The 19192-nt window shown below is 43.2% G+C and overlaps 1 protein-coding gene across 3 annotated transcripts in view; it reads left to right on the top strand.

The window, feature by feature from the left end:
* MCPH1 (microcephalin 1) overlaps nt 1–19192 on the top strand; it is a 207842-nt gene that overhangs the window by 43456 nt on the left and 145194 nt on the right. For 2 of the 3 annotated variants that reach the window (XM_069973445.1, XM_069973443.1), the window contains exons 8-9: nt 3806–4870; nt 15036–15148. In XM_069973445.1, the coding sequence (XP_069829546.1) occupies nt 3806–4870; nt 15036–15148 (1178 nt within the window). The remainder of the gene's footprint in view (nt 1–3805; nt 4871–15035; nt 15149–19192) is intronic. The other variant, XM_069973444.1, reaches the window with a different exon arrangement.

Below are 19192 nucleotides of genomic sequence, written 5' to 3'. Positions count from 1 at the left end.
AATGCCAGATCCCTGTAATATAGATGTCAGTCATAGTGATATACAGGGGGTCACACATAGTGATATAGAGAGGGGTCACACAGTGATATAGAAGGTCACTGTGGGGGCACGCAATAATGCGCGCGCACACACACACACCCACACAGCCTGCTGCAGCCATAGCATACACACACACACACCCACACAGCCTGCTGCAGCCATAGCATACACACACACACACACACAGCCTGCTGCAGCCATAGCATACACACACACACACACAGCCTGCTGCAGCCATAGCATACACACACACACACACAGCCTGCTGCAGCTATAGCATACACACACACACACACACACACCCACACAGCCTGCTGCAGCCATAGCATACACACACACACACACACACACACACACACAGCCTGCTGCAGCCATAGAGCGCGCACACACACACACACACTCGGCTTGCTGCGGCCATAGCACACATACACACAGCCTGCTGCAGCCATAGTGCACACACACATGCACACATACACACAGCCTGCTGCAGCCATAGTGCACACACACATGCACACATACACACAGCCTGCTGCAGCCATAGTGCACACACACATGCACACATACACACAGCCTGCTGCAGCCATAGTGCACACACACATGCACACATACACACAGCCTGCTGCAGCCATAGCGCACACACAACCTACTGCAGCCATAGCACGCGCACACACACACAGCTGCAGCCATAGAACACTGAAGAAAAACACACAATCTTCTCCCAGAGAGAAAACACCACACTGAGGACAGAGGTTACTGCTACACTACTTATGTCTTCTCCTCCTCTAAATTACACAGAAAATCTTCATATTACACTGCTGCTCATATACAGTCATCCAGCATCCAGGAAGAGACCAGCACAGATCTCCCCCCACACAATGGACAAACTGCCAAATAGTGACTGACAACTTTTCCATGACCACCCTTATGTAATAGGGCCAGTGTCCTATTAGAATTTTGCTCATAATATATATTCATGAGCAAAACTTGTAAAATTCATATCAAAATTCAATTCTACATTTTTTAAAGATTTTTTTAAAGCTGAAGTCGGAGTACATTTCTTTCCGACTCCAGCCAAAACTAGCTCCGACTCCACGACTCCGAATCCACAGCCCTGATATTTGTGTGCACCCATTTTGATCTGTTTTTCCAATGACTTCCATTATTAAAAAAAAAAAAAGGTCAAAACGCATCCTTTTTTTTTTTTTTGTAATAATGAAAGTCAATTAAAAAAAATGGATCAAAACGAATGCACACAAATGCATTTGTTTTTCTATCCTTTTTTTGCAACAAAAGGATGAAAAAAAACCTAGTGTGAATCCAGCTGTTTCTGCACAGTTTGTTTTTTTGTTTTAGTAAATTTTTATCCTTAAGGGTATAAACCCACACACCGTATACGCAGCGTATTTACTGCTGCGATACGCAGCAAATACGCAGCAGATTAGATCTAAATAACTGAACACAGCATCAAATCTAAACCATCAAATCTGCTGCGTATTTGTTGCGTATCTGCTGCGTATATGGTGTGTAGGTTTGTACCCTTACTTTCAGAACTGTTTTAAAAACTACAGGTGAAGTAGCCAAAACGCATAAATAGGAAACACCCACTGTCACATGTAAACCAATATCTGACAGAAAAATTGGTGACTGCCCGAGCCGTAACGCTACCTCAATGTAACTTAGACTAAACCGGTTTAAATTACAGGTGGAGCAGAGTTAACAGAGTTGTAGTGCATAAGCTAGATGTGCTCACACAGCAATTCTGACTGTTGTATCTGCTGCCATAGGTCAACGAATAATAGGAGCAGTAGTACAGAGATGTAGCAGAGTTAAGAGTCTGATTGTTAACACTATATTTATATCATAGAAGATCACACACCAGATACTATACAAAGTCCCTAGTGCTCTCTTGTTTCCATAGCTATGTATCTACATGAATGAAGAAGTTCCTTTTGAAAGAATTGCATATGTATATGTGTGTGTGTGTGTGTGTGTGTGTGTGTATATATATATATATATATATATATATCTCAGTATGTATGGACCTCTGTAGTTTTGCCTTGTGTTACATCCTGCCCTTAGATCACTGTGAGAAGGAGTTGTGATACAGGAGAATTAGGAATCGTGCAAGCTACAAATTTGAGGAACTGAAAATACTGAGTTCACCTCAAATGTGAAATGTAAATTAAGGTGGCAAATAGAATTAGTAACTGAAAATAAAATTTTTACTCATTGCTAGTTGTAAAGGGGTATTCCCATCTCAACTAATATAGCTAAACTTGTAGGACTGGTCAAGTTAAAGAAGTAGTTTGGCCAAATAGATATTTTTAACAAGTGTTGGGAAGAGGGAGGATAAAAGAAATAACATGTTCATATCCCCCCCGCTCCAGTACTGGTGGCTGCATACCGCCGCTCTGGTCCCTGGCCGCTTCCTAGTCTGAGTGGGTCTCGGGTCATGATGTGTGCAGTCCACTCAGCCAGTCAGCTGCGTATCCTGCTGCCCCCCCCCCCCTAAACCATTTGTACCTTCGGATAGCTGCTTTTAATCCAAGATCTGTCCTGGGATCAGTTCGGGCAGGTGATGCAGTTATTGTCCTAAAAAACTACTTTTAAACTTGCAGCCCCGTGCCCAACGGGTGTGGCTTAGAATATTTGTGCCCTAACTTTGCACCACCCCTCCGTCCCTCCTCCCCACCCTCTTCATCATTAGGAATGCCACTAAAACATTTTCTCCATGCTGAACATTGCACAGGTGCCTTGATGATCCAGCCCATGTTCAGTATTCACACAGCTGATGAATAGAAGACAATCTGCCTGGAGCATTTCTAATGATGAGGAGGGTGGGGAGGAGGGACGGAGAGGTTGTTCCAGCCTAATGCATACACAATCTAGGCCCCGGCTGTTGGGCACGGGGCTGCAAGTTTAAAAGTTGTTTTTTAGGACAATAACTGCATCACCTGCCGAACGGACCCCAGGACAGATCTTGGATTAAAAGCAGCTATCTGAAGGCACAAGTGGTTTGGGGTGTACAGATTGTGGGTACAGAGTCGCTTTAAGAATGTTCTTTGAACACTGAGCTGTGATTGGTTATTATGGACAACAAAGACCATTCTTACTGTAAGGCCGGGTTCACACTGCATTTTTGACATCCGTTTAACGTATATGTTTTATGGAAAAAACGGATGCAATTGTGTCTCATCTGTTTGGATCCATTTTTCCTTTGACTTCCATTATAAAAAAAAAAAAATGGATCGAAAAATATGCTTTTTTTTAACGGACACAAAAGTATGGTCCTAATACACAAAGTGATTTTTAGCGATTAATGACTAATGATAAACGATCGCAAACGAGATTATCGTTAACCTGAAATCGTTCACCATATTGCACAGAACAATAGTTGTTGGATACGTTCGTTATTGCGATCGTTACTATGATCGTTTACTCCTGATCCCAGAAAAACAATGAACAATGTGCAATTACACTGAACGATTAGTGAAAAAATGCGGAACTACAGCGAACGATTAACGATTATTTTAGGTTCAGATCTAAATCAACGATCAACAACATACAAACAATTTTTCGATCTTTGCCTGCAATTACACAGAACAATTATCGCTTAAATTTGAACAATATAACGATTTTTTGCACGGTAATCGTCCGTGTAATAGGGCCCTTAGCTTGAAAACTCTCCCCCAATGTTCTTAGGCTGATACCTTTATTGATTTACTTATTTATGTTATGTTTATTCTCTATTTTGTTCTCTTTTTAGGGGATAACCGCGCCTCGCTTAACGCAAGCTACGATGAACTATTTGAAAGTGTGCTGAAGGGGGGCAATGCTCCTAGTACACCGAGCAGTAATGGAGTCGTCCATATCACTAAGGAAGACCCGGTTAATTCAGTTGATTCAAAGCTGCAAGAAACCCAGGAAAGTAATTCTAGTTCTAAAAGAAAAAAAAGACAATCACAAAGTCAAGCCAAGAGTCGCAAATCACACAGGGTCAAAGCTGATGATGAAAATGTAAGTGATAGGGCGGCTCTTCTTCCTGTGAATGACCCCCTGGATGTGGATATTACGTCTATGGCAAACGCAGCTGTCAAAAGAGAAACGTCAAACTTCACAATACAAATTTCACATAAAGACCAAAAGTCCAATAAAAAGGTTAAAGCTACAAATAGTACAAGTGATAATGATAGTGGGAGTGATGCATGTTCTTCTGAAAAGAACAGAGTCTCCGGCCTGGACTATTCATCTATGGCTAATAGACTTGTTGCCTTATGTAAAGAAAAGGAGGAGTCTAAAAAAAGAGGCCGTCGCAGCTTAAAATCCGAAGTTCCAGCAAAAAATAAAGTCGTCAAGGTAGAAAAAACATCTCTATCATCGTGCAATAGCGACTCTGAAGCCTTTTCTAATTTTGAAGATTATTTTACTTCCTCGGATCTAAATAGCCGCTATAGCAAACTGAATAAGTTTTCGCTGACTATAGAACCGAGAAGGTCACCCAGCCCCCCGCCACTTACAGACTGCCGCAAACGAAGGAGATCTATGGTTATTGCATTGGAGAAAACCTGCCCTGTGAAAAAGAGGAAAACCATACATTCTGTCACTCCTTCTGTTTCCAGCCCTTTAGAAAGCGCACCGCCTAAGAAAAATCCTTTAAGTCCCGTAAAATGTGTGGCATCACCTAGAAAGGATCCTCCAGGTGCTAATACAGACATCTGTGTGAAGGACTGCGGAGCGGCAAAGAATGGTAATAAGAAAATACAAAATATACCAGGTGATCAAGTGACGAATGGCAGCGGTCATGGGGAACAGATGAAACAATGTCAGCCAAGTATGTGAGCCTTGTAATAAGTAAATGTGTTAAAGGGGTAGTTCACAAAAAAAAAAAAAAAAACTTTAAAATCAAATGGTTCCTGCAGGAAGTGGTGTATTCTTTCCAGTCTGACACAGTGCTCTCTGCTGCCACCTCTGTCCATGTCAGGAACTGTCCAGAGCAGTAGCAAATCCCCATAGAAAACCTCTCCTGCTCTTCAGACTGGGAAAAATACTACTTCCTGCAGGTCATACAGCAGCTAATAAGTACTAGAAGACTTGAGATATTTTAATAGAAGTAAATTACATATCTGTGGCACTTGCCAGGACCAGATGATTTTAAAAGAAAACATTTTTGGTGAACTACCCCTTTAAGTCCCTGCTGCTACTGAACTGTTAAGCCTGGCTTATGGATGGGTGCAAAACGTCTAGATGACAAATAATTGCCAATATGATTACTCGATGTGCCCCACATTTTTTTTTTTCTAGTCTTTTTTTCTATTTTTATTTGAAGTATTTTGAAGGAACAAACCCCTGCAAGTTTCAAGTTGCAAAATGTGTCCGTACAAGAGTCCCGACGTCCGTAATTTCTTTGAACTATAATGTGCCCTCCGTGAAAAAACAAAAATGTTACTGGTCTTGGAAGGCAAAAAAAAAAAAAAAGAAAATGAAAAAATACAAATTGCTGCTGCAAGAAGGGGTTAAACGTCTTTTCTGTATGAGCGTCTACTAATAAAAGTTATACTGAATGTTTTCCTACAAGGCCAGTTATCAATCTGTCCATTATTACTCTATAACTATATATAATTATTATTATTATTATATATGTCCTGTCCTTACAAAAAACTTTTGGCTGCAGCAAATTGCAAGTGTCAGGACTCATCATATATACTCTGACACTTGCTGTTTTCTATTTTTGTCTGTGTGTTAGTCACAGCAGCATGCAAACTGCATAGTGTAAACAAGTGTGAGTGGGGCGCTGGCTCTTTGTTTGCTTGTTTTGTGTCACATGTGGGGCGTGGGGCTACCTCCTTTTAGCATTCCAATTGCAGACACATTTAAGTCCTATAGTTTTCTGTTTGCCTATTCACACATTCACATTTTTTTGGTGATCTGCAATTTTTCAAATCTGCAAAAAAAACAAAAAACAAAGTAGGACGTGCTAGTGCGGACTATAATTGTGAAACAGAACACCAAAAGAAGTGTATGGAATCCACATTTTTTGTGGACGTTAAAAACATCTCAGTAATGTTTGCAAAAAAAAAAAAAACTGATCTGCAAAAATATACTGATATGTGAATGAAGCCTTAACAGCTATTGAAGTGTCATCAGTTTGAATTGTGAATTGCATCTAAAAGATTCCCTTTATTACTATTAAAGGAGAAGTCTGGCAAAAAAAATTTTTTAATAAAATATTGTATTTCCTCCCAAAAATTAAACAAATCTCCAATATACACTTATTATGGGAAATGCTTATAAAATGTTTTTTCCCTGCACCTACTACAGCATCAATGCTTCACTTCCTGGATAACATGGTGATGTTACTTCCTGGATAACATGGTGATGTCACAACCCGAATCCCAGAGCTGTGTGGGCTGTGGCTGCTGGAGAGGATGATGGCAAAGGGACACTGAGCATCCCTCTGCCATCATCCTCTCCAGCAGCCACAGCCCGCACAGCCCTGGGAGTCTGGTCGTGACATCACCATGTTATCCAGGAAGTGACCTCACCATGTTATCCAGGAAGTGACCTCACCATGTTATCCAGGAAGTGACCTCACCATGTTATCCAGGAAGTGACCTCACCATGTTATCCAGGAAGTGACATCACCATGTTATCCAGGAAGTGAAGCCTTGATGCATTAGTAAGTGCCGGGAAAAAAAGCTTTTTTTAAACATTTTACGTAATAAGTGTATATTGGTGATTTGTATAACTTTTGGGAGCAATACAATACTTTAATAAAAGTTTTCGCCTGACTTCCCCTTTAATGCAGGCTGCATGACCCACACCAAGAGCAACATACTCTCCTCTCCCCCACATATTTATGGGACTGTCAGCTGTTTTGGGTTATCAAAAGGGAACTTGTCAGATTGAAAAATCTGATCTACAGGCTGCATGCTATAGGGCCAAAAGAGCTGATCAGATTCATCCGTGACTTTGTGGGAAAAGGTTCAGTATAACTTTTGTTTCAGCAATTTCAGTCTCTGCTCAATCTGGGTTTAGGAGTCCAGTGGGTTGTCTTAACCAATGATTGACTCCTCCCCAACATTTAATATATGTGTTTATCATATGCTGGGTCTAGATTTATGGATTGAGCTCCTGTTGCAGCTTTTTAACTGTGGGTGATACCCTCCTGTAGTCACTGGCATTGCAGTCCACCCTAATGTCAGTTGTTTAACCTCTAAGATGCTCTGGTCAATGTGCTGGTCCTGTCATGCCTCCAGTTGGCACCCCCACAAGCTGCTTAGCTGTTCCTTATTTATAATGTGCTGCCTATTCCACTTAAACATGACTTTTCATATGGTGCTGCCCATGGTGAGACTGACAATTCGTTCCATACTTATTATCCATTCAGTCTCCTTCCCCCAGTTCTGAGCTGCTGCATTCTGCTAAACACACAAAAATCTGTGTGTGAGTTTTTCTCTCTGTCTCTCCCCGCCCCCCCCCCCCCCCCCCTTCTGAGATGGCTGATGCAAACAACAAGTCCCTGACTGGCTTTACCTGCACATTTGTAGCTTCTTTTTAATGCTGGAAGGTTAACCTGAGGTCAGGTTGCTGATGAACTCACTGAGATTAACCCTCCAAGCATTACAAAGTTGTGGATAGAAACTTGTTTACATCTCCTGTCTTGGAAGAAAGGGGGGGGAAAGCTCACACACAGATTTTGACCAGACCTGATCTGTCAGCAGAAAGCAGCAGCTGAGAAAGTAGGGAAGGAGACTGAGTAGACAAGAAGTATGGAAGGAAGTGTTAGTCTCAACTAGGGACGAGCGAACCGGCCGAGGTTCGGGTTCGTATCGGCTTCTGATTCCCGCTGTCTGCCCGCTCCTTGAAGATGGTGGATACAGCCTGAGGACCGCCTAGAAAACTGGGATAACGCCTATGGCTGTACCCCAGTTTTCCAAGCGGTCCTCAAGTTTATATCCACCCTCTCCACGGAGCGGGCAAACAGCGGGAATCAGAAGCCGAGAGTTCAGGTTCATACGAACCCGAACCTCAGCCGGTTCGCTCATCCCTAGTCTTAACATAGACAGCAACATATGAAAAGTTTTAGTTGAAAGTGTCACTATCGTTTAATTTTTTTTTTTGCAGAAATCAATAGTACAGACAATTTTAAGAAACTTTGTAATTGAGTTTATTAGCTGAAAAAGCAGTTTGAAGCTCTCCCCCCTCCCCCCATCTTCATGGTTCTCTATTGAGAGGGGATGGGTGGAGGGAGATGAGGCACCAAAACCGGACAACAAAGAGTTAATTTACAGCTCACCGGCTATCTCCTCTGAAGTCAGCATTGACCTCTCTGACCTCTGAATACCGGCTTTCACACAGTTCGCCTGTATAATCCTTTGTGCTCTGCTGGCGACTATAATCCCTCCTCCCCTCTCCATAGGTTACACAGGGCCCAACTGATGTAAAAGATTCGAGATTTCCTAATAATGAGCAGTGAATGAGAGAGGGGGGGGGGGGGGAGACCTGGGGAAAGTTTTTTTGAATGCAGATAATGGCAGATTTGCCTAATAAACCCAATTACAAAGTTTCTTAAAATCACCCGGACTATTGATTTCTGCAAAAAAAAAAAAAGAAGACAGTGTCACTTTAAGGAAAACTATGTCTATACTGCTGCCTTATATGAAATTTAATATGTTTCAAATATCCCAGCATTCCTGATAATGTGCTGTTGGAGGATCAGCAAGTCTATCTCTCTCCATGTGCTTGCTTTGTTTTGTGAACCTGTTTCCTTTGGGTTACAACAAGGTGGGCCAGGCATGCTAAGTTCAGCTACAATCTGCAGAAGTTAGTTGGTCTCCCCTTACCCTGTAAGCAGGCAGCATTGTTGGAAATGGTGCACCCTAGAATGGCAACAGCAAAGTCCCAGTTCACAGAAGAAACCAGTCATTATATGCAATGGGGGAGAAAACAGTACAGGGATGAAGATTACTATACTATGGCAGCCTATTTGTTCTCTTTACACAAATATATATGGTACTCATCTGATTTTACAAACTGTGCTTCATGAGAGTACCCCTTTAAGGGGTTAAGGAATCGCTGTCTATGAGCCATGGACCGTTCTCCCCAAGCAAATAGCAGAATTGTAATTGCGGCTTTAGATCATGATCAGTGCAAAATAATAAGGTGTAAAGCCGGAGGTGACGGTGAGCGACACTTTATCTGGCGGAATGTTTAGGAAGCAAATGAACTGACAATCACAAATATAATTGGAATTAATATTGATAACTGCATAGATTTTTTTTTATTGCTTGCAGATGTTTATGTATTTTTTTTTTTTGTAATACGTTTTATTATTAAAGCGAATGTACCATCAGTACATTCACTTTAAGCTTTGCACATGAATAGAGCAGTCCCATTTTTAAACCACGGCCGAATCAATAAAGCCGCATCATAGAAGAGCAGGGGTTTCCTCCCACTGGGGGCGGGCTGGTCGGCCTTTAGTGCTTCAGCCCCAGCCAGTGCCCGGGAATAGACCAGCGCCCTACGCGGGCACCAGGCTGCGGTTCAAAAAAAGGAATAGTGACACCGGTGACGCTTTCATGTCCAAAACAAAGCAACACTCTACCCACAAGCTGTCCCGCACCCTCCCCCCCCCCCCAAACCACTTGGACCGTCAGATAGCTGCTTTTATTCCAAGATCTGTCCTGGGGTCCGTACGGCAGGTGATGCAGTTATTGTCCTAAAAAACAACTTTTAAACTTGCAGCCCTGTGTCAAATTGGCGTGGCCTAAAATGTGTGTGCCCTAACTTTGCACCACCTCTCCGTCCCTCCTCATCATTAGGCATGCCCTGGGCAGGATTTTTCCTATTTATCACTTGTGTGAACACTGCACAGGTGCCTTAACGATCCATCACATGGGCAGTGTTCAGACAGGTGAGGAATAGGAAAAATCCTGCCCAAGGCTGCAAGTTTAAAAGTTGTTTTTTTTAGGACAATAACTGCATCACCTGCCGAGCGGACCCCAGGACAGATCTTTGATTAAAAGTAGCTATCCGAAGGTACAAGTGGTTTGGGGGGGACACAGATTGTGGGTACAGAGTCGCTTCAAAGTGAATGTACTGATGGTACATTTGCTTTAAGCCCAAATAAGATCTTTACAAGAACAGAGTTGGCATATCAGGTTTAGCATTCAGTAAAGAAAAACATTTTATTTTAGTCTGGTCAGCCAAATAATATATACAGCTAATAATACGTCATTTAAAGGAGAAATTCTGCCATTTTTACAATCTGGCAGCCGGCAGGGGGAATTAGATCGGGAGTATGTACTTACCTCTCTCCATGCCTGCGGTGAGCAGCGGGCTAGACGTCTGGACCCATGCTGGAAGGGCATTTTTCCCATGAAGTCGCGACTGGGGGGGGGGATGCCTGTCCCAGCTGACTGACTGTTCGGCCAATCAACAACTGGAGCAACGTCCTGCCCAAGTCACTGACTAGCTTAGTGGCCAGTCCATCAGCCGTGTCTTGCGTGTCAACGCCAGAGATCCTGGAGCGCAGGCATGTGGACAGGTAAGTTCATACTCCTGATAATATTTCCCCCTTGCCCTGCTGACTGCTAGATTTTAAAAATGTCCAGACTTTTCCTTTAATTTTTCCTTTCTCTCTTCATTTTCTTCAGTTGAGTCATGTGGTCTCATGGTGACCCCATGTAAATGACATGTGTTTCTATGCTCTCAGTGGAGTCACTATCTCGGTTCCTGTATGATGAAGTTAAATGATCTATTCCCCAAAGCGGGGAGACAGAAACTCCCCTCACAGTTACTGATTACGACTATACAGCTCCCGTTTCACAGTTGGTGATTATGATTTCTATGCTTATGCAAAAATATATAGAGATGAGGATTATTATTCTGTCCTCCCAGTAGGAGAGCTGTACCATCTAGCTACACAGGTGATGCTCTGCTGATGCATCATAGGGCTGATAGCGGTTGTGATTCTAAAAAAAAGATGGTGGCTGATCCGCGGTCACATGACCCAGATACAGTAATTAAATGTATGAATGCAGCAGAGCTGCATTGAAAGAGAGGACACTGCAGCAATAGGGGAAAAAACCCTGGAGCATCTATTTAAGTTAAGTAAATTACAAATCCCCTGCACTTTCTGACACCAGTTGATTTGAAAAAAAAAAAAAAAACATTTTACTGGAGTTGTCCTTTAAATTTTCTTTTCAAAGTATTTTACCCCTTTGTTCCCGCTTTTCCCTGTTATCACTAGCATTAAAATCACAAAATGATATTTTAGCTTCGTAAGTTTCAAGTTCGCCATTTGTTTTTCCCTTTTACTTACAGAAATATTGGCATTTTCCTTTCAGTTGTAGCAGCCATTATTACAAATGTGACAACTGGAATTGCAGTCGACTATCTGCTCGGCCAAGGATAGTAAAGCTGCCACTTTGTTATTGATTGAACATGCTGACAAAATAAAAGTTGGTCGTCCGTTCCCTGCAGGCTAACGGAAAAGTGACAGCTGCCGGCTCCTATCTCTGTATGTAAAATAAACCGGACGGCTAAAGTTTAGTGATTGCCCTTTTACTCCGCTAGTTGTATGTGCCAATTCTATCACTTTATGTGGATAATCGCGAGGCTGCCCGAAACATTTTAGATGTTTTTACTAATGAATATAGAAGGCGAAAGTAAATAAAAGTATAAAGGTCTTTTTAACCCTTTCACTGCCTCAATGCCCATGAGCTGAAGTCCGTAGCTCTGCCCCCTCTTCTCTGCCCCCTGCTGCTGTTTAAAGCCTTTAACAGCGGCAGGGAAGAGAGAGCAGGGGGTAGAGCTCGCGGTGGTGCGCCGACCTTACCTCCCTCACTTCCCCACCAGCCTCTGTAGAGGAGATTTACCTTCATTCTCAGCGCCCTCCCTTTAACCCCTAGGCGACCTAGGATGTACCGGTACGCCATGGGTGACTGTACCCGGGGCAGTTCTTTTCTTTTAGCCATCGGTGCAGTAGTTTTTATTTTTATTCTTGCCTGTAACTTGTAGTAGTGAGGAGTTCGTGCCACACTTAGGCACTCCTCACCACCGCTTCCTCCTCCTCCTTTGCTGCCCGGCCTCCTGCTTTCTGATGACGTTGCTAGCAAGGGCCACGCGCCGACTTGCCAGTATGCGCATGCGCCCATGATCTCTCATGTATTGCAGGCGCAACTGTGGGCATACTGGCTAGTTGCGTGCGGGCCTTCAGACAGGAGAAAATGTTCTAGTGGCATTCCTAATGATGAAGAGGGTGGGGAGGAGGGACGGAGGGGTGGTGCAAAGTTAGGGCATAGATACTTTAGGCCACGGCTGTTTGACACGGGGCTGCCAGTTTAAAAGTAGTTTTTTAGGACAATAACTGCATCACCTGCCGAACAGATCTTGGATTAAAAGCAGCTATCCGAAGGTACAAGTGGTTTGGGGGGGGGACAGATTGTGGGTACAGAGTCACTTTAAATATTACAGAGTAAATCCTAGTTCATTGTAATGAAGAAGGTGTAAATAAAAGTAATTTACCAACCAATATAACTTTCTGAAACCAGATGATCTGAAAAAAAAAAAATCGCTAGAGTACCCCTTTAACTACACAAATATGACATACTCCTTTTTGATAAATTTGAAACATAACCGTGCCACACTCAGCATTAGTAGAGGAAATAAGTAACTGTGATATATTCTAGACGGTTTCATTGCAGCACACTAGGCAAATGTTATTTCCCAGACACAAACATGATTCATTCTAAACAACTTCCCGGTCATAAATTACTTAAAGGGGGGGGGGGGGGGGGGGGGGGAATTATTTATGTTTTTTTTGTTTTGTTTTTTTTCTATATAGTTTATAGTGCAGCACTTGACCACCAAGCAGATGGCATTTCTAGCACAGGAAAGTAAAGGGCAAACAAAGACTGTATTGATTCATGTTAAAAGCCAAAGCAGAGGCCTAGTATGTGAGATGCGGAGATGTGCTGCCCAGCGGGAGAGTCATGTAATGGACTTTGAATCGCGAAGTCCTTTATCACAGACTCAGGTGCATCTCATCTATTGCTGGTTTTAATCTGGATCAATAGAACTTTTTCTCTTCATTCTACTTTGTTGTCCTAAGCTATGCATTATGATGCGGCGAGCAGAAGGTTGTGAAATGAAATCTTCCTTTCAGCCACTGGGTTATGACTTGTCGAGTATTTTCTATGCTCTACATGTCAAGAATAGAGTGAATTCATATAAGCAGGGGGTGGCGGGTGGTGTGACCAGGGGAGATCAAAAGTATTCTTTATCCCTCTCAGCTCTTTTTTATATTAGATTGATTTTTACGGCTATGCACTATACACTTTCAGGATATTTTTATGCACCCAATGCAAAGTGGTTTAGTGCACAGGTGGCCATTTGTACGAAACACGTCTCATTGTGGAAGTGTCTTTCAAGTCCTCTAGACATCTGTCATACTTGTGCATGAATATGGGAAACAGTCCGCTGATCCTCAGGAATCTCAAAACACTGGACTAGCCAAGGGATGGCTCCACCAATACAACCATATTAAGTTGCCTTTTAAAGTGAATGTACCATCAGGCCTGGGCTGAAGCACTGGAGGCGAGCCGACCCACCTCCAGTGAGAGGAAACCCCCGCACCTCTGACACGGCTCCATTAGAATCAATGGAGCTGTATCATAGAGGGTTGGGGGTTCCTCCCACTGGAGGTGGGTCGGCCCACCTCCAGTGCTTCATCCCGGGCCTGATGGTACATTCACCTTAAGTCAATATCCAACTCAAATTACGAGTCTGATGATATGACCAGGGTAATACCAAAGCCAAGTATCCATCCACAGACAGCTGTTTCGGGGTGTTGCCCCTCATCAGTATGGAGTAGGAATCTGGCTAGGTAAGAGCAACGCCTAGTAGACCAATATGGTTAACAGATCACTGATCTCAGGGAGACCAGCCAAAGATAACACTGTCAGCTGCTGGTTAAAACGCTCAATACAGTAAAATCCTGGGAATCATCAGTATGCAAAAAGGTCCACAGAGCCTCAGGTATGAGTCTCAAAACACAGGACTAGCCAGATGTCTCTCCAGGGAAGGACCTAGCAAAGAGATGTCATCTTTTGCTGATCTCCCCAAGGTCAGTGATCTTTTTTTCCGTATTGGTCTAATAGGCATTGCTCCCATCTATACAGAATCCTGCTCCACACTGATGAGGGGCAACACCCCAAAATAGCTGTCTGTGGATGGATACTTGGGCTTGGTATCTTTCCCTGGTCATCTCATCAGACTCGTAATTGACTAAATGGGTCACTTAAAGGGGTTATACAGCGAAAATCTTTTTCTTTCAAATCAACTGGTTTCAGAAAGTTTTATAGATTTGTAATTTACTTCTCAAGTTATCCTATACTTATCAGCTCATGTATGTCCCGCAGGAAATGTTGTTTTCTTTTCAGTCTGACACAGTGCTCTCTGCTGCCACTCCTGTCCGAGACAGGAACTGTCTGCAGCAGGGAAAGTTTTCTAGAGGAATTTCTTGCTGCTCTGGACAGTTCCTGTCTGGGACAGAGATGGCAGCAGAGAGCACTATGTCAGACTGAAAAGAAAACAACACATCCTGCAGGACATACAGCAGCTGATAAGTACTAGAAGACGTAAGATTTTTAAATAGAAGTAAATTACAAATCTATATAACTTGCAAACCGCACCTGACCTGGAGACGAGAGGGGGAAAAGTGGCCATGTTTTTGTAGCGCCGGATATCCCCTTTAACTTTAATCTTTTTTGGCTGGTCTCCCTGAAATCACTGATCTGTTTGCCATACTTGAGCATGGATATAGATGTAATAGGGTTACATGTGATTTTCAATGTCGTTGTAATTATAACGTCCATCCTCTCTCTCTCTTGTCCGCTTTGTCGATAGCACTCGACGCTATGAACCTTTCCTCGAGCTTCTAAGGTTTTATATTTTTGAGCCCTAATGAGATGTTTCGTTTAATTGATTTCTAGGTGTCGGAAGTAAAACTTCAGCTTGTGATGCCATAAGCGGACTGCCTGAAATGTTTAATGAACAAAGAAATAAATGCACAGAGGAATCAAGGAAAACAGAGAAAAGCAGAAAGGTTAGTTGAACTGTAAATTACTTTGATTGGTCCTTTTTTAGTGTTTTGCTCAGCAGTGCGTTTTTCAATGTGTAGCACAAATCTGTATCGATTGGGTAAAGTACCGAAGCAGTTGAATATGCCGCTTATGCCTTCAGCTTATTGACTCGTCTTTTCTGAGCAGCAATGACAAAGCCGGGAGAATAATTTGTACGTTGCGTGCCATGAGAATAGAGGTGAAAAGCATAAAAAACAATACATAAACGAGTTATTACTTTGCTGTCTGCTTTGCACAATAAGCGGAGAAACACCTGCTATATCACGGTCATTGCCTTAACTGCCTAAATAACCTAGTGTAACCATTCTGAAAGTTAGGTGTAAAACAGACACGGCCGGATTGTAGCGGCAGCTGGAGGAATAAAAAAAAACGATTGCTTATAAAACTGAAGGTAAATTTGACAAAGTAAACCTAAGTATGATAATGAAGTGAAGTCATAAAGCAATGATGAAAGATGCTGTATATCAGGGATGGGGAACCTTCGGCCCTCCAGCTGTTGCAAAACTACAATTCCCATCATGCCTGGACAGCCGAAGCTTTAGCTTCGGCTGTCCAGGCATGATGGGAATTGTAGTTTTGCAACAGCTGGAGGGCCGAAGGTTCCCCATCCCTGCTGTATATAAACGTAACCTTCCTGTATAAGCGGGGCTTCTTTATATAGTAAATTAGCGCAATGCCTGCAATGGAGAGATGTATCCAGGATGTATGCCGGCCCATCAGTATTCCATCAGATTTCATTTAAACTGTTTAATAGGCAATGTACCTTCAACACACTGTGCGAAAATCAATAGTACAAGGGAGTAAAAGAAACTGTAATTTATCTTATTTTGTGAAAAGGCTTCCTTTTCTACTTAAAGGAGAAGTCCGGCAAAAAATTTTAATAGAGATATGTACTGTTATACAAAAGTTATACAAATCAGCAATATACACTTATTACTGGAAATGCTTATAAAGTGCTATTTTCAATGCACTTACTACTGCATTAAGGCTTCACTTCCTGGATAACATGGGGATGTCACTTCCTGGATAACATGGGGATGTCACTTCCTGGATAACATGGTGATGTCACGACCCGACTCCCAGAGCTGTGCGGGCTGTGGCTGCTGGAGAGGATGATGGCAGGGGGATGCTCAGTGTCCCTCAGTCCTCCTGCCATCATCCTCTCCAGCAGCCAGAGCCCGCACAGCTCTGAGAGTCGGGTCGTGACATCACCATGTTATCCAGGAAGTGACATCACCATGTTATCCAGGAAGTGAAGCCTGTGATGCCGTAGTAAGTGCAGTGAAAAAAGCACTTTATAAGCATTTCCTGTAATAAGTGTATATTGGGGATTTGTATAACTTTTGGGGGGGCAATACAATACAGTGGGACCTTGGTTTAAGAGTAACTTGGTTTAAGAGCGTTTTGATTTAAGAGCTCACAGTTTTTCAAAATTGTGACTTGGTTTAAGAGCATTGCTTTGGTTTAACCTCTTAAGGACATAGGACGTACCGGTACGTCCTATGTCCTCATTAGCACTTCAAAGCGGGGCCGCGCGGCGGCCCCGCTTTGAAGTGCCGCGATCCCGGGTGCCGCGTGTAGCCCGGGACCGCCGCTATTAGCGGGCACGGTCCGATCGCCGTGCCCGCTAATTAGCTAATCGGAGGCAGCTGTCAAAGTTGACAGCTGCCTCCGATTACCGGAGGCAACGTTTCCCTGGTGTCTAGTGGGGGAGATCGCTCCTCCGGGACTTTGTCCCGGAGGAGCGATCTCCGTTACTGATGCCGGCCGGGGACGCGTCCAAGATGGCGCCGTCCTCGGCTCGGCACTCGTTTGTTTCCGGCTGCAGCAGCCGAAAGCAAACGAGTGCCGATCTCATGGATCTCTGCAGCATATCTATGCTGCAGAGATCTCTATGAGAGATCAAAGTGTATATACTAGAAGTCCCCCAGGGGGGTTCTAGTATATGTGTAAAAAAAAAAAAAAAAGTGTTGTTAATAGTAAAAATCCCCCTCCCCTAATAAAAGTCTGAATCACCCCCCTTTTCCCAGGTTTTAAATAAAAGTAAACAAATAAATAAATAAATAAACATGTTTGGTATCGCCGCGTGCGTAATCGCCCGAACTATTAATTAATCACATTCCTGATCTCATACGGTAAACGGCGTCAGCGCAAAAAAATCCCAAAGTGCAAAATTGCGCATTTTTGGTCGCATCAAATCCAGAAAAAATGTAATAAAAAGCGATCAAAAAGTCGTATATGCGCAATCAAGGTACCGATAGAAAGATCACATCATGGCGCAAAAAATGACACCTCGCACAGCCCCATAGACCAAAGGATAAAAGCGCTATAAGCCTGGGAATGGAGCGATTTTAAGGAATGTATATTGGTTAACAACGGTTTGAATTTTTTACAGGCCATCAGATACAATATAAGTTATACATGATATATATCGTTTTAATCGTAACGACTTGAGGAACATGCATAACAAGTCAGTTTTACCCCAGGGCGAATGGCGTAAAAACACATTTCCCCCAAATAAAAGAAATGCGTTTTTTTTTTCAATTTCACCACACTTTGAATTTTTTTCTGGTTTCGCAGTGTACTTTATGCAAAAATTCAGCCTGTAATTGCAAAGTACAATTAGTGACGCAAGAAATAAGGGGTCATGTGGGTTTCTAGGTGGAAAAATGCAAGTGCTATGACCTTTTAAACACAAGGAGGAAAAACCGAAAACGTAAAAACGAAAATGGGCCATGTCCTTAAAGGGTTAAGAGCTCCCTGTACTGGGTGGGAGGGGGAGTGGAGGAGGGGCATGGTCTGCATAGCGGGGTCTACAGCCTTGTACTCTGACCCAGGAAGTCTCCCTCACCTTCCAAATCATAGCAGATCCACCTCAGGCTGGGGCCTGCATCAGAGGACAGGACTGTGGAGGTAATCTCTCCATAGCTGTAACTCCTCTCTCCCCGGACAGAGAGTGCTGCATGTATGTGCCCACATCTGTCCTGCTCATTCCTTCCTGCTCCCTGCAGTATCTGTCCGCCCTTGTGTTTCCCATCCTCTCCATTACTTTACAGTAACTTATAATATCACATATTCTGCTGTTTCTAAATGTTTGTTTTATTTGTTTTACATGTTATTCAGAATAATAAATCATTATTTTTCGGCCTGTGGAACCAATTGTCTGCATTTCTATGATTTCTTATGGTTTTGCTTTGGTTTAAGAGTGGATTTGGATTACAAGCGCCGTCGTGGGAACGAATTATGTTCGTAATCCAAGGCACCACTGTACTTTTAATAAAAATTTTCGCCGGACTTCTCCTTTAAGTTACTCTACCACTCGATTATCTGCTTCACTGATCGTTCAGTCTCCAGTCTCTGCTTCAATCGGAGACAGTTACATACTGTACTGCCCATGTAAGTCTATGGAGAGAGGAGGAGGTACAGAGAGTGAGAGAGTATCTTAGGGTCCTATTTCATGGATTTAGACGATTATCGCTCTGTGTATCAGTCTGTAACAACGATCATCGGCTGATCGTGTCTTTTGGTCCGTGTAAACAAATAATAAACTGTATACATTACCTGTCCACGGTCCCAGTGTTCTTCTGCCTTCTGCTCGCTTCCCAGAGCCACTGCTGTAGCTTCGGAGCAAGTCTCTGACAGGTCGCTCAGCCAATCACTGGCCGCGGCCTGTCCAGTCTCAGTCGATAAATGAGTGGCCTGTCACTGCCGAGACAAGTGGTTGTGGTCAGCAGGGGACACTGAGACACCACAGGCAATTGGCACGTTCTGTCTTACCCTCTGGGGGCCTGCTCTTGGTAACGCCTTTCGCATTGCATTGCACACACACTGAGGGCCTAATGCCAATGCCTTCAGTTGAAACATCCAACGTGCGCATGTCAACTGTCGTTACCAGGAGCAGGTCCCCAGAGGGAATCATCGGCGAAGACATAAACTGACAAGTTGGCGCGTGGCCCTTGCTAGAAAAGACGCGGGTGTGCAGCTACATGACTGCATTGGGGAGCAGG

The sequence above is a fragment of the Dendropsophus ebraccatus genome, chromosome 6 (genome assembly GCF_027789765.1).
Source record: "Dendropsophus ebraccatus isolate aDenEbr1 chromosome 6, aDenEbr1.pat, whole genome shotgun sequence".
Classification (NCBI taxonomy): domain Eukaryota; kingdom Metazoa; phylum Chordata; class Amphibia; order Anura; family Hylidae; genus Dendropsophus; species Dendropsophus ebraccatus.
This window is presented reverse-complemented; position numbering and strand designations above follow the sequence as displayed.